At 32.7% G+C, this 14,429-nt stretch overlaps 3 protein-coding genes across 3 annotated transcripts; all 3 read left to right on the top strand.

The window, feature by feature from the left end:
* LOC111628377 lies at nt 1–983 on the top strand. The gene is made up of 2 exons (XM_023372152.1): nt 1–581; nt 804–983. Exons 1-2 carry the CDS (start codon nt 27–29, stop codon nt 981–983), a joined length of 735 nt encoding a protein of 244 aa, XP_023227920.1. The 5' UTR covers nt 1–26.
* A 6,816-nt stretch (nt 984–7,799) lies between these two features.
* LOC111628373 lies at nt 7,800–9,010 on the top strand. The gene is made up of 3 exons (XM_023372148.1): nt 7,800–8,532; nt 8,642–8,810; nt 8,879–9,010. Exons 1-3 carry the CDS (start codon nt 8,369–8,371, stop codon nt 8,978–8,980), a joined length of 435 nt encoding a protein of 144 aa, XP_023227916.1. The 5' UTR covers nt 7,800–8,368; the 3' UTR covers nt 8,981–9,010.
* A 2,296-nt stretch (nt 9,011–11,306) lies between these two features.
* Nucleotides 11,307–12,231, top strand: LOC111628376. Its single transcript, XM_023372151.1, has 3 exons — nt 11,307–11,783; nt 11,893–12,061; nt 12,130–12,231. Exons 1-3 carry the CDS (start codon nt 11,620–11,622, stop codon nt 12,229–12,231), a joined length of 435 nt encoding a protein of 144 aa, XP_023227919.1. The 5' UTR covers nt 11,307–11,619.
* The last annotated feature ends 2,198 nt before the right edge of the window (nt 12,232–14,429 follow it).

The raw sequence follows: 14,429 nt of genomic DNA, 5'->3' as shown, positions 1-14,429 counted from the left end.
TTCTTTACACCCAAGAGCTAGAAGAAATGGCTAAACTGGTATGCTATGAGTCATGCTTCGCATTTTGTGGTCAGGTCTACAGGCAAAAAAGAGGGGTTCCGATGGGAAGTCCCCTCTCAGGAATCCTTTGCGAATTAGTTGTCAGAAGAATAGAAAGACGGGTACTTCATAGTTTCAAGGAAGATATTGTATATTTCAGCAGATATGTGGACGACATCCTTATTTTATGGAAAAATAATAGTAGGGTGCATGAATTTATGAATAGAATTAATGATAACGATGATGGGCTTAAATTGAGATTAGAACAGAAGAGTTCCTTGAGTGTGCACTTCTTGGACATTAATATCCGGTTTATGAAAGGGCATTTGTCCACAAGTGTTTATATTAAACCTACACACGCCCCATTATATATTCCATCCCAATCCATGGATCCATATCGGTATAAGATGGCAGCCTTCCGAGCGTTAATAAGGAGAGCCTATTTATATTGTGACCGAGTCGCTGACAGGGAGAAGGAGATTGATAGAGTATTGCAGGTGGCCCGGACCCTGGGTTACAGAAAAAGTATAATTGTAGGAATGCTTAAAAAGTATGAAAGCGGCATAGTAAAAAGAACTTTAAGGAATGTTCCTACTATGCTCACAAAATTTACTTATAATAGTAGTATGAATAGTGTTATGAAAGAAATTGCTAGTCGAAAGGAATTAAGAATGGTTTTAAGAAGAGCCCCTAATTTGTATAAGACCTTGAGAAATGATAAGGATAGTATCAAAGCGGAGGAAAAAGCAGGGGTGTATAAGATTCCTTATGAGAACTTACAACTGGATGTTAAAAAAGATTATATCGGCGTCACTACCAGAAGCTTGGGAGTAAGGCTCAAAGAACATAGATATGCCATAAGAAAAGCATCTAATTCAACGATTTTGTCACAAATGGCGCAAGCGCAAGGCTCTGANTCAGATTTTATTCAATTGTTTGACTAAACACTTTCTGTTATTGTTACTCATTTCGTCTTGGTTAGAGTCCAAGACAATTTGCTGTAAATACGAATGAATGGAAATAGTGCAATAGAGACAAAGAGAAGACTGAAACACCAAATCGAAAAACAAAAACTTGCCAGAAAATTTTGAATCCGAAGGGAAAAGGGAAATTCTAAATCTGAAACAAGAGTAGATTTTCGGCTTTAAAGAGTACGTTTTTAAATTTCATCAAAGTATTTTCCAAAAATATACTTTTCGTTTCTGTTTATCATTTTCTACTCTCTGATTACGGAATATGCGTATAATGTGCAGTACATTAATTGATATCATATAGATTTCTGGTTCGAAGCTATGCTGGAAAGAAAACAAAATATTCTGTGAATATTATTGACAAGTAACTATTCTGAACAACTATTCAATTTGCATTTCTCATTAATTCTTATTCGCGCTGCAAAAATAAGCGAGTCGTTTAATGATAATCGAACTTACCACAATGAAACTGTTCGAAACTCTTTACTTCAGGAATGTACACGAGCACACAGAACAACACGATACATGTTATAAGTGCCATGTTGATAGAAGATGCTCTAGTCGAAGTTACAGGCCATCTGCATATTTATAGTCACGATTCCTCTGGCTTCTTTTCTATTGGCGTCGATCTTTACACAAAAAACTGTTTGTAAAGGAACAGATGTTCCTTAACAAACGAAAGCCGGTACGTGAGCATAAAGTTATATTTTTTCATATTTATCCGAATATTGTCTGACATAAATGATCTGCTTAAGAAATTGTTGGTCGACTTTCTTTAATCCGCAATAAAAATAAAGTAAATAATTAGCATAAAAATTAATTGGGCAAATTTTCGTAACAAGTAATTTCCACTCCGTAAAATTAAAAATGCAAAGAAATTATATAAACAGGAAAGGCTTTGTTTGCTTTCCTTAACATGTTCTCAGGAATGAGAGAAAAAGCAGGAAGCCAAGTTAGCACTCGAGTTTATTCAGCCATTTTGACGAAAAATAAAAATAGATATTCATAATTAAAGGAACTTTGTTTCTTTTCCATTAACTGAAAGTTGTTGTTTGTTGTTAAAGTGTTAAATATTTTACTTCAGAAGTTTGTAAAATTGTGTTTTTTATTATTTCATAAATAAATAATATAAGCTGACTTACAATTTCATACGATACTTTTCCAGTTGCTATATAACGGAGGGAAAGTATGGTCATCGGTAAAAAAAATCACCTCGAGATTGTTATATTTTTGGACTAGGGGAACCTCGAAACGTCGGTAAATACGAAAAACTTGGGGGTTTTCTGTATGTATGGACGTCAGTGTGTGTCTGGAACATGTACTTTTACCTATATTGAAGCTTAATTAATCCTTTATAGTGTTGAATAATTCCGAAATTATTCCAGGAGGTCGTGTATTTGCGGAGTGTTTATAAATTTTCAGAAAAGCCAAACATTTCTTCGGTTGATACGGACCCACTTCTTAAAAGAGCCCGCACTTATAAAGTTAGTTAAAAAATTAAGTATGATAGATGAAGATTCTCATTAATTTTAATAGATTTTCTATTGTTTGATGCAATTTATATTGGAAAGAAAAATAAAATTCGAATGTATTTTTAAATTTCAAAAATTGTTTATTTGTTGTTAAACGCTTGTAAGTTTTAGTGTCGGAAATTTTTTGTATGGATTCGTCAGCTACGAGCTCGCACAACAAAAATAAGAATGCTTTATTTGTCGTCTGTTTTCGTTGTGAAAATCGTTAGCAAACAAACAGTATTAAGGCGTAATAATTTCGTGCTTGAACGATATAAAAATACAATTTTGATTTGATTTGATGTGTTTACGTTCGTGCCTGTCCGCACGAACCCAAACCCGTTCAACATCGTTACACGATACCAACCCAAAAAAGAGAAGCGTTTTAGACACGTAACGTTTAGTTGTGAACAGTAAACAATACGAATCAATTGCCTTTAACGTTAGCGGAGTCGACCTTTTTGTATCGGTTCTTCTCCGCCTACGCTTACGAAATTTGTTTAATACCCCTCCGGCATCAAATTCTTGTATAAATTTCTGTATAAAACAAATTTTATTTTTACAAAAGAGAGACAACAAATAAAAATCGAAATCACTAGTGTTCAGAAAAAAGGTTTAGAGAAAACTTCAAATATTTTTTGTATTTAACTTTCATATCCGAATTTTTTTTTCAAAATATTTTCGTTCTGAAATATTAATTTTAATTTCTGCACAAATATTTCTCGCTAGTTTCGTGTAATATTTCCTCGTAAAAATGTACAATACTTACTATTGTACCGTGCTCATAATTTGAAATCTATTCAGAGATTTCAAATTGTGATCATGGTACAATGGTAAAGTATATTTTTACGAGGAAAATTACACGAAACTAGCGAGAAATATTGTTCTTTAAAGTGTAACGATTTTTAAAAAGTTTCCAATGTAAAATATAAGAACAATAGCAATTGCAAATTCGTGATTGTTCGGTAATCGTAACGCTTTAGTTAATTATATTTCAAGAAGAGTGAATTACTGTTCACAATTTCGAGAAGTTTTTCGAGATGAAAGAATCTAATGATGAATAAAATCGAATCTAATTATGACCAGCATTTTTAAATTTTTCAGAATAAAAAGGTTTTATATACTGTATATAGGTAGCGTTTTTATCATGTATCCGGTTTCTTCACAACACTTCAAAAATTAAAAATCAGCATACAAAATAATTAAAAATACAATTTTGCAAAGTTACGAAAAAAAAATATTCCACGATTATTCACTTCACCTGAAGAAATCTTTTCTCTTTACCATTTCCAAATTCTTATTTACCTAATAATAGTAGAAAGACAATTTCGGCAATTATAAAAAAGTTCTCCTAAACGAAGCTAGTTTATTTATGAACTAGCAGACCCCGCCACGCGTTGTTGTTGCTCAAAATGTATCTGTTATATATGTAAAACATATCCCCGTGGAAGGGGGAAATTTTTCGAAAAATTTCTTTTTAGTGTACATTATCTTGACATACTCTATTAAAACGCAGTAAAAAACGAAAAGCCCGCATGTAAAATAATATAATAGAAGCAAAGTTTTTCATGGTAAGCCTTAATTCTGTCTCTCTCTCCCGCGGTTAAATATCGAAAAATCCCTTCTTAGTGTACGTTCTGTTGACGTACCCTATTAAAACGCAATCAAAAATGCAAAAAACCGATCTAAAATAGTATAAATAGAAGCAGAGTTCTTTACGGTAAGCCTTAATCCTAACCATCTCTCTTTAGTGGGGTTGAATTTCGACACGTATATTATATAAAAACACGTGCGTATTCGAATGCGGCGTTGTGTCAAAATTTCAAAGGAATCGGTAGGAACAAACGAACATTACATTTTTATTTATATAGATAGATATTTATATAACATTACATTTTATTTATATGATGTGCCTTAGTTCATTTTCACATAAAAGCGTAATGCCTCGCAAAAAAGCAAACTTAGGGCGTCGTACTCGTAGCGCCATCTGTTGCACATAAAAGCCTTAACCTAGATGATATTTTTTAATTTATACGAATGTTTAACGGAATAATATACAGCCTATGTCCACCTTGAAGTTCCATTCTAAATATTGGTGAAATAATTTTTGAAATCGAATGAGTAGTTTCGGAGATTACCCGCTACATCCAAACTTACTTACTTACATACATACGAACATTACCTCTTTATAATATTAGTATCGATATCCATTTTTTCGTCAAAATGGCTGAATAAACTCTATTGCTAACTTGGCTTTTTGCTTTTTCTTATTCCTGAGAACATGTTCACTAAAGCAAACAAAACCTGTTTTGTGTATCTACTTTTAATACCTTTTATTTTTCTGGCTGTTATGTATATCTAAAAAGAGAAAGTATTGAAATCGTGTCAAAATTGACCCTGAGAGACTTTTTGTAAATCTCCATGTCTTCAGACTGCTTTTACCCAAAAACTCAGAAAACGGCAAAAAGTTCCGTGTATGTGTGTGTCTCTTGGTGCCTGTTCGTTTAATACCTCAGGATGGGGTAAAGAGTAAGAAACGAAATTTGGCATGGTAGCTTGTTCATTAACGCTATTAAATTTTGGTGTTTAATGGTCGAGCGTGAGAAGATATAAAGGAGCATCGTGTGTCATATCTCAAGAGACGTCGGACATAATAAAGATTCTACTCGTTATTAAATTATATAACTTAAAAGTATACACTGATATAAATCATGAGGATGTTTATTTCTTTGTTTGTTCGTGGTACACTTCTGGGCCGTTTGACCAATTACTATGAAATTCGGCATTTACGTTAAAAACTTCTAACTTAGATAAGTCGTACATAGTGTTGATACTTAACACCCCAAAATATCAATCGGGTTTCTATATATCGATTAATTTCTGTCTACATTCGATTTACTGGTTTTAAATTTATCGACATCAAAAGATTTAAAAAATAATAAATTAAATATAGTTCATAAAAACAAGGTTATAATAAAAAGACACATATTACATTCACTTAATTAATGCCACGATGATATAGCGTGAAAAATCACTGCTATATCATCACTGCCATTGGTAACAGATAGCACTCACATCCATGGAGTCGAAAAAGTGTTACACTGTGGAATCTATATAGAAATTTTCTTTTCTACTTCTATCAACTTGAGCGTTTTCATTTCTGAACGGTATTTCCTTAATTCTAATAAGTGCCTGTAATTAACCAAATGGAAAACACTACTGAACACCAGCAGTCGTGTTACGCACAAGGGCAACGGACTATCCATTTGGAGTTTTCAGGATTATCTTCACCATACGTTTTTCAAATTTACGAGTAATAATGCCGGGAGTATCGATAACTGGTACTTTGTAATCCCGGGCTTTCAACCGAACAAGTGTTTGGCTTTTCTGAAAATTTATAGAAACATCCCGCAAATACACGACCTCCTGGAATAATTTCGGAATTATTCAACAAAAATACAAGATGAGTTAAGCTTTAATATAGGAAAAATTCATGCCACAGACACACACTGACATCCATACATACATAAAATAGCACGAATACTCGGCTACTATTCGGTATTCGGCCTATTCGGCTACTTTTCTAAATATTCGGTATTCGGCCAAATGTTGCATACCATTCGGCCGAATTCCGAATACCAAATCATGAAAACAAACACACATATTACTCAAAAACGTATTGATTTTAATCACAATTATTACATTTAATACTTAAAATCTATCAGTGGTAAGTTGTGATGAATGAAAACAATTTTTTCAGCATTTGTTGATAGCAAACGATTGCGCTTTTCCGCATAAACTATACCTGCTTCTGAAAATAGCCTCTAACTAAATACACTACGGCCGGGAGACGATAGATAAATCTTAGCGAATTCTGTCAGGCTTGCATACTGTTTTGCGTTTGCTGACCACTACTTGTAAAGGTCTGCCGTCCAATCTAGGCGAACAGTTTTCATATAAAGTGATATGAACAATGACATTTTTTAGTAATAAGGACTATTAGTAACACAATTTGATGTAACAATGAACAAATAATGCATGTAGTGACACGATCTACTCGCAAATAAAACCGAAATGAAACAGGTCATAACCTGTCACCCGCGAAATGTACACATATTTTGCCGAACATTCGGCCGCCGAATATTCGGCACTTCGGCCGAGAGCAAAGCAGAATATCCGGTATTCTGTATTCGGCAAAATCAATATTTTTGGCATCACTAATACACACAGAAAACCTTCAAAGTTTTTCGTATTTATCGACGTTTCGAGGTTTCCCTAGTCCAAAAATATAACAATATCGGGATGATTTTTTACCGATGGCCATACTTTCCCTCCGTTATACAGCAACTGGAAAAGTAATTGTAAGTCATCTTATATTATATATTTACGAAATAATTAAAAATACAATTTTACAAACTTCTGAAGTAAAATATTTGACTTCAACCTTCAGTTAACATCTCCAAATTTTAATATTTTCATAATGACGGAAAAGAAACAAAGTTCCTTTAATTATGAATATCTATTTTTATTTTTCGTCAAAATGGCTGAATAAACTCGAGTGCTAACTTGGCTTCCTGCTTTTTCTCTCATTCCTGAGAACATGTTAAGGAAAGCAAACAAAGCCTTTCCTGTTTATATAATTTCTTTGCATTTTTAATTTTACCGAGTGGAAATTACTTATTACGAAAATTTGCCCAAGTAATTTTTATGCTAATTATTTACTTTATTTTTATTGCGGATTAAAGAAAGTCGACCAACAATTTCTTAAGCAGATCATTTATGTCAGACAATATTCGGATAAATATGAAAAAATATAACTTTATGCTCACGTACCGGCTTTCGTTTGTTAAGGAACATCTGTTCCTTTACAAACAGTTCTTTGTGTAAAGATCGACGCCAATAGAAAAGAAGCCAGAGGAATCGTGACTATAAATATGCAGATGGCCTGTAACTTCGACTAGAGCATCTTCTATCAACATGGCACTTATAACATGTATCGTGTTGTTCTGTGTGCTCGTGTACATTCCTGAAGTAAAGAGTTTCGAACAGTTTCATTGTGGTAAGTTCGATTATCATTAAACGACTCGCTTATTTTTGCAGCGCGAATAAGAATTAATGAGAAATGCAAATTGAATAGTTGTTCAGAATAGTTACTTGTCAATAATATTCACAGAATATTTTGTTTTCTTTCCAGCATAGCTTCGAACCAGAAATCTATATGATATCAATTAATGTACTGCACATTATACGCATATTCCGTAATCAGAGAGTAGAAAATGATAAACAGAAACGAAAAGTATATTTTTGGAAAATACTTTGATGAAATTTAAAAACGTACTCTTTAAAGCCGAAAATCTACTCTTGTTTCAGATTTAGAATTTTCCTTTTCCCTTCGGATTCAAAATTTTCTGACAAGTTTTTGTTTTTCGATTTGGTGTTTCAGTCTTCTCTTTGTCTCTATTGCACTATTTCCATTCATTCGCATTTACAACAAAATGTCTTGGACTCTAACCAAGACGAAATGAGTAACAATAACAGAAAGTGTTTAGTCAAACAATTGAATAAAATCTGAGAAGCGCATCTTTTCGTCAGATAACTTACATATGGATATAGTTGCTGGAAATGATGTATTTCTGTTACTTTACGAGGTTAATTACATTAGATCGGAAAGCCTGGTTTTATTTTAACGAGGAACATCGTATAGCTTCCAAGAGACACTGTAGGACACTGAAAAATGCGACAATGAATTCGAAGGAACATTACTACACGAATTTGTACGTCGAAAATCCACACTAATGCCGCTTTTGGTTTCCTAAATTTATTTCAGACGACGAGAACGACCGCAGAATGGAATATTCCAACTTCACCTTCACTCCTTATCCGATTCAGTACGAAAACAGCTTCCAGGCTTCGTTTCATTCAAATTTCTTGCAGCCCGTAACGTGCGACGCCATCTTTTTCCTTACCATCCTGCCGTGCGGCAAAGAGAAGAGTCAAGCCGTGAAAACTTTGTAAGTTTACTTGAAAGATATTACAAAAGAGAATATTGTAAACCGGCAAAATACGAAGTAATACGAAAGTTTTCTATTAAATATTCGTTAATTTTTCACTTGTTTACAGTACTTTCGGCATGAAAATGGTGATGGAAGTAGTTAAGAAGTGTGCTAAAGATAAGAACGCTTACTATCCTTGTTTGGAAAGGGATTACGCCAAGAAATTGCAAAACGGAAACAACATTCAACCTGGAAGAATGTACATATGCGCCAATATACCCAAAATGTTTAATCCGGTAAGGAATGAACGAATTGCTTTTGCGCAGTCGAATTACTTAAAAGCTAACTTTTGACTTGTTCTCAGGGATGTTACGACGTTCTCCTCGAGTTTCGACAGAAGGAAGGTAAAAATAATGTCGTCGGACTGTCTTGCTACAAGTTGACAAACGTCAAGGTCGAAAAGTAAATCAATAAAGATAAAATGTTATGCTTATTTTCAAAACTTGAAAAATAAAGTTTGGTGTTATAATGATGTGTTTATTAGACTTTAATAATTAAAGTTTGAGATGATGAATTGATTTGGATTTACGGAACTGCTTTTTGGGCTGTAATTTGAAAAAAAAAACTGTAGACCTATAGATTCCTACCTGACGTCTAACGGTGCTCCTTTAATCTCGAAAACATAATTAAATAGATGAACTTTGACATCTTCAATCTTCTGTGGTTATCGACATTCGATGATTTCGGTTCTATTTTATGCACTTTTCTTGCTATTTAATTTATTAAAGTCTGGATATTTGCTTATGTTTTTGTAAAAATTTGTTTAGGATATACTGTATTTAGTATTTTTCTGTAAGAAGGTAAGTGCTGTGAATTTCTGTTCTTTGCAGAAGATTTTGAACAGAATAATTCGTGCAACACAGCCAGAAACTTGAAAAATTTATGAACCACGACATGGAAATTCTTGTGTTTTCATATTTAACATTTCTGTATTTTTTTTAAAATTTATTTAAAATCTAGAATTTTTTTCGCAATTTGTAGGTCATACAATTATTGATAATAATATTTTAAATAATAAATGAGAAAAACGTATGGAGAAAACGTACCGTAATGGATTATTATGAAATTTAATTTTCGATATATATTTTTAAAAATCTATTAACGAGTTGTTTAACTTTCTCGGCATCATTTGGTGGCGCCATCTGTTATCATATTTCACTTTAAAATTTTTTACATATTTTTTTAACTATTATAAAACGGCAAGACGCTTAATTTTGAGGTTAGAGATGAGTTTTATACAAAAAATTAAAATGCTAGTAACGAGTAAAATCGTCGTTAAGTCCGTCGGTACTGGAGATGCACACAATCCCCTTTATCCCCTAATCTTCTGGACTTTTAACCACCAAAATATAATAGCATCAATCCCTCTGACAAACTAATTTCCCTGCTAAATTTCATAAATTCTCGTCAAAAAGCAAAAACGTTATTAAGCTTCAAACAGAATAAACAAAATCGTGCCTCCACATACATCCTAACCTAATATAGAAATTATATATTAGAAACAGAAATTACCCTGAATTTTTTGCGTCTCTCGAAGTTTCAAAGTGTCTTAAGTCTAAATATGCAAAAATCGGGGAAAGAGTTATTATTTTGCCAGATCGCCATACTTTTCCTGTTATAACAGCCAGAAAACTAATACGAGAAAAATTTAACAAAAATAACATTTTAATAAATTAAAAAATGGATGCAAGGTATAGATGGTAATTTTAAATGATTAATTATTGATTTGAATATAGCATTTGTTTGCAGGTACTTTTAAATATAGTTTAATCTTTATGAAATAAGGGTTCTATTAGTCTCGAGTTGTCGGCTGTAGGATAATAACCGACTCGTGATAAAACCGAAAAACTTTTCTTATAAAAAAACAATATAATATGGATTAATCCGCTCAAGCCCCTCTGAATCTAAGCCTTTTTACCATTTTTAGCTGTATTTCATGCATAAAAATGTCTATAAAGGCAGTATACCAGCGCTGTCCAACTGGTGGCCCGCGAGTACATTTTACTATGAATAAATTTATGTTACTAAATTATNTTTCGTTTGTTAAGGAACATCTGTTCCTTTACAAACAGTTCTTTGTGTAAAGATCGACGCCAATAGAAAAGAAGCCAGAGGAATCGTGACTATAAATATGCAGATGGCCTGTAACTTCGACTAGAGCATCTTCTATCAACATGGCACTTATAACATGTATCGTGTTGTTCTGTGTGCTCGTGTACATTCCTGAAGTAAAGAGTTTCGAACAGTTTCATTGTGGTAAGTTCGATTATCATTAAACGACTCGCTTATTTTTGCAGCGCGAATAAGAATTAATGAGAAATGCAAATTGAATAGTTGTTCAGAATAGTTACTTGTCAATAATATTCACAGAATATTTTGTTTTCTTTCCAGCATAGCTTCGAACCAGAAATCTATATGATATCAATTAATGTACTGCACATTATACGCATATTCCGTAATCAGAGAGTAGAAAATGATAAACAGAAACGAAAAGTATATTTTTGGAAAATACTTTGATGAAATTTAAAAACGTACTCTTTAAAGCCGAAAATCTACTCTTGTTTCAGATTTAGAATTTCCCTTTTCCCTTCGGATTCAAAATTTTCTGACAAGTTTTTGTTTTTCGATTTGGTGTTTCAGTCTTCTCTTTGTCTCTATTGCACTATTTCCATTCATTCGTATTTACAGCAAATTGTCTTGGACTCTAACCAAGACGAAATGAGTAACAATAACAGAAAGTGTTTAGTCAAACAATTGAATAAAATCTGAGAAGCGCATCTTTTCGTCAGATAACTTACATATGGATATAGTTGCTGGAAATGATATATTTCTGTTACTTTACGAGGTTAATTACATTAGATCGGAAAAGCCTGGTTTTATTTTAACGAGGAACATCGTATAGCTTCTAAGAGACACTGTAGGACACTGAAAAATGCGACAATGAATTCGAAGGAACATTACTACACGAATTTGTACGTCGAAAATCCACACTAATGCCGCTTTTGGTTTCCTAAATTTATTTCAGACGACGAGAACGACCGCAGAATGGAATATTCCAACTTCACCTTCACTCCTTATCCGATTCAGTACGAAAACAGCTTCCAGGCTTCGTTTCATTCAAATTTCTTGCAGCCCGTAACGTGCGACGCCATCTTTTTCCTTACCATCCTGCCGTGCGGCAAAGAGAAGAGTCAAGCCGTGAAAACTTTGTAAGTTTACTTGAAAGATATTACAAAAGAGAATATTGTAAACCGGCAAAATACGAAGTAATACGAAAGTTTTGTATTAAATATTCGTTAATTTTTCACTTGTTTACAGTACTTTCGGCATGAAAATGGTGATGGAAGTAGTTAAGAAGTGTGCTAAAGATAAGAACGCTTACTATCCTTGTTTGGAAAGGGATTACGCCAAGAAATTGCAAAACGGAAACAACATTCAACCTGGAAGAATGTACATATGCGCCAATATACCCAAAATGTTTAATCCGGTAAGGAATGAACGAATTGCTTTTGCGCAGTCGAATTATTTAAAAGCTAACTTTTGACTTGTTCTCAGGGATGTTACGACGTTCTCCTCGAGTTTCGACAGAAGGAAGGTAAAAATAATATCGTCGGACTGTCTTGCTACAAGTTGACAAACGTCAAGGTCGAAAAGTAAATCAATAAAGATAAAATGTTATGCTTATTTTCAAAACTTGAAAAATAAAGTTTGGTGTTATAATGATGTGTTTATTAGACTTTAATAATTAAAGTTTGAGATGATGAATTGATTTGGATATACGGAACTGCTTTTTGGGCTGTAATTTGAAAAAAAAAACTGTAGACCTATAGATTCCTACCTGACGTCTAACGGTGCTCCTTTAATCTCGAAAACATAATTAAATAGATGAACTTTGACATCTTCAATCTTCTGTGGTTATCGACATTCGATGATTTCGGTTCTATTTTATGCACTTTTCTTGCTATTTAATTTATTAAAGTCCGGATATTTGCTTATGTTTTTGTAAAAATTTGTTTAGGATATACTGTATTTAGTATTTTTCTGTAAGAAGGTAAGTGCTGTGAATTTTTGTTCTTTGCAGAAGATTTTGAACAGAATAATTCGTGCAACACAGCCAGAAACTTGAAAAATTTATGAACCACGACATGGAAATTCTTTTGTTTTCATATTTAACTTTTCTGTATTTTTTTTTAAATTTATTTAAAATCTAGAATTTTTTTCGCAATTTGTAGGTCATACAATTATTGATAATAATATTTTAAATAATAAATGAGAAAAACGTATGGAGAAAACGTACCGTAATGGATTATTATGAAATTTAATTTTCGATATATATTTTTAAAAATCTATTAACGAGTTGTTTAACTTTCTCGGCATCATTTGGTGGCGCCATCTGTTATCATATTTCACTTTAAAATTTTTTACATATTTTTTTAACTATTATAAAACGGCAAGACGCTTAATTTTGAGGTTAGAGATGAGTTTTATACAAAAAATTAAAATGCTAGTAACGAGTAAAATCGTCGTTAAGTCCGTCGGTACTGGAGATGCACACAATCCCCTTTATCCCCTAATCTTCTGGACTTTTAACCACCAATATATAATAGCATCAATCCCTCTGATAAACTAATTTCCCTGCTAAATTTCATAAATTCTCGTCAAAAAGCAAAAACGTTATTAAGCTTCAAACAGAATAAACAAAATCGTGCCTCCACATACATCCTAACCTAATATAGAAATTATATATTAGAAACAGAAATTACCCTGAATTTTTTGCGTCTCTCGAAGTTTCAAAGTGTCTTAAGTCTAAATATGCAAAAATCGGGGAAAGAGTTATTATTTTGCCAGATCGCCATACTTTTCCTGTTATAACAGCCAGAAAACTAATACGAGAAAAATTTAACAAAAATAACATTTTAATAAATTAAAAAATGGATGCAAGGTATAGATGGTAATTTTAAATGATTAATTATTGATTTGAATATAGCATTTGTTTGCAGGTACTTTTAAATATAGTTTAATCTTTATGAAATAAGGGTTCTATTAGTCTCGAGTTGTCGGCTGTAGGATAATAACCGACTCGTGATAAAACCGAAAAACTTTTCTTATAAAAAAACAATATAATATGGATTAATCCGCTCAAGCCCCTCTGAAACTAAGCCTTTTTACCATTTTTAGCTGTATTTCATGCATAAAAATGTCTACAAATACAATATAATATTGCATTATATATAATATTATCTATATCCTATATCTAATAATATAAGCCATTGATCGAGTGTCTGTATATCTGTAACGGTATGCATAGAATAACTACTAGGGGCCCTCCTTGTTATTATTTAAATTAAGAATAAATTCAGTTTTTTGCCTGACAATATTAAAATATCAAAAAATGCGGGTTTTTGCGTTTTTAACTTCTGTTTAGTAGGGTATGCCATGAGAATGCGCATTAAGAAGGGATTTTTAAAATTTCCCCACGGGTGAGAGGGTCAAGGATTACCCCGAAGAACTCGGATTCTACTGTAGTATTTCAGATGCTGTTTTTTGCGTTTTTGACTGCGTTTTAGTAATTTGTAATTTGTAATTTGTAAAAGAGGGTGAGAGAGCCATGAGAAATTCAGCATATTGTTATTTTTATTTGTAATATGAATTTATTATTTATACCACGGATGACACCTTTGCAGGAAGAACGTCCACTAGGGAGCGGCCCGGGCTACTAGTTTATATCTATTGTATATGTTGCAGTCAAAACCAGTTTTTAGTTAGGACGCGTTTTAACTAGTTGAAACTAGTTTATACTGGATGTCTTTGTTACATCTAGAATTTCCTAGTTATAACTAGAATTTACTGTTGTG

The sequence above is a fragment of the Centruroides sculpturatus genome, unplaced genomic scaffold, assembly GCF_000671375.1.
Source record: "Centruroides sculpturatus isolate CEXI.00-Female unplaced genomic scaffold, Cexi_2.0 scaffold483, whole genome shotgun sequence".
In the NCBI taxonomy this organism is placed as follows: Eukaryota; Metazoa; Arthropoda; class Arachnida; order Scorpiones; family Buthidae; genus Centruroides; species Centruroides sculpturatus.
The sequence above is the reverse complement of the archived record's forward strand: the minus strand, read 5'-3'. Positions and strand labels throughout refer to the sequence as shown.

What these genes read in the sequence shown, in the direction of transcription:
- LOC111628376 (XM_023372151.1), top strand. Translation starts at nt 11,620, where the DNA reads ATGGAATATTCCAACTTCACCTTCACTCCTTATCCGATTCAGTACGAA. An exon ending in AGTCAAGCCGTGAAAACTTT is followed by an intron (nt 11,784 to 11,892) that starts GTAAGTTTACTT and finishes ACTTGTTTACAG; the next exon opens with TACTTTCGGCATGAAAATGG. An exon ending in TACCCAAAATGTTTAATCCG is followed by an intron (nt 12,062 to 12,129) that starts GTAAGGAATGAA and finishes ACTTGTTCTCAG; the next exon opens with GGATGTTACGACGTTCTCCT.
- LOC111628373 (XM_023372148.1), top strand. Translation starts at nt 8,369, where the DNA reads ATGGAATATTCCAACTTCACCTTCACTCCTTATCCGATTCAGTACGAA. An exon ending in AGTCAAGCCGTGAAAACTTT is followed by an intron (nt 8,533 to 8,641) that starts GTAAGTTTACTT and finishes ACTTGTTTACAG; the next exon opens with TACTTTCGGCATGAAAATGG. An exon ending in TACCCAAAATGTTTAATCCG is followed by an intron (nt 8,811 to 8,878) that starts GTAAGGAATGAA and finishes ACTTGTTCTCAG; the next exon opens with GGATGTTACGACGTTCTCCT.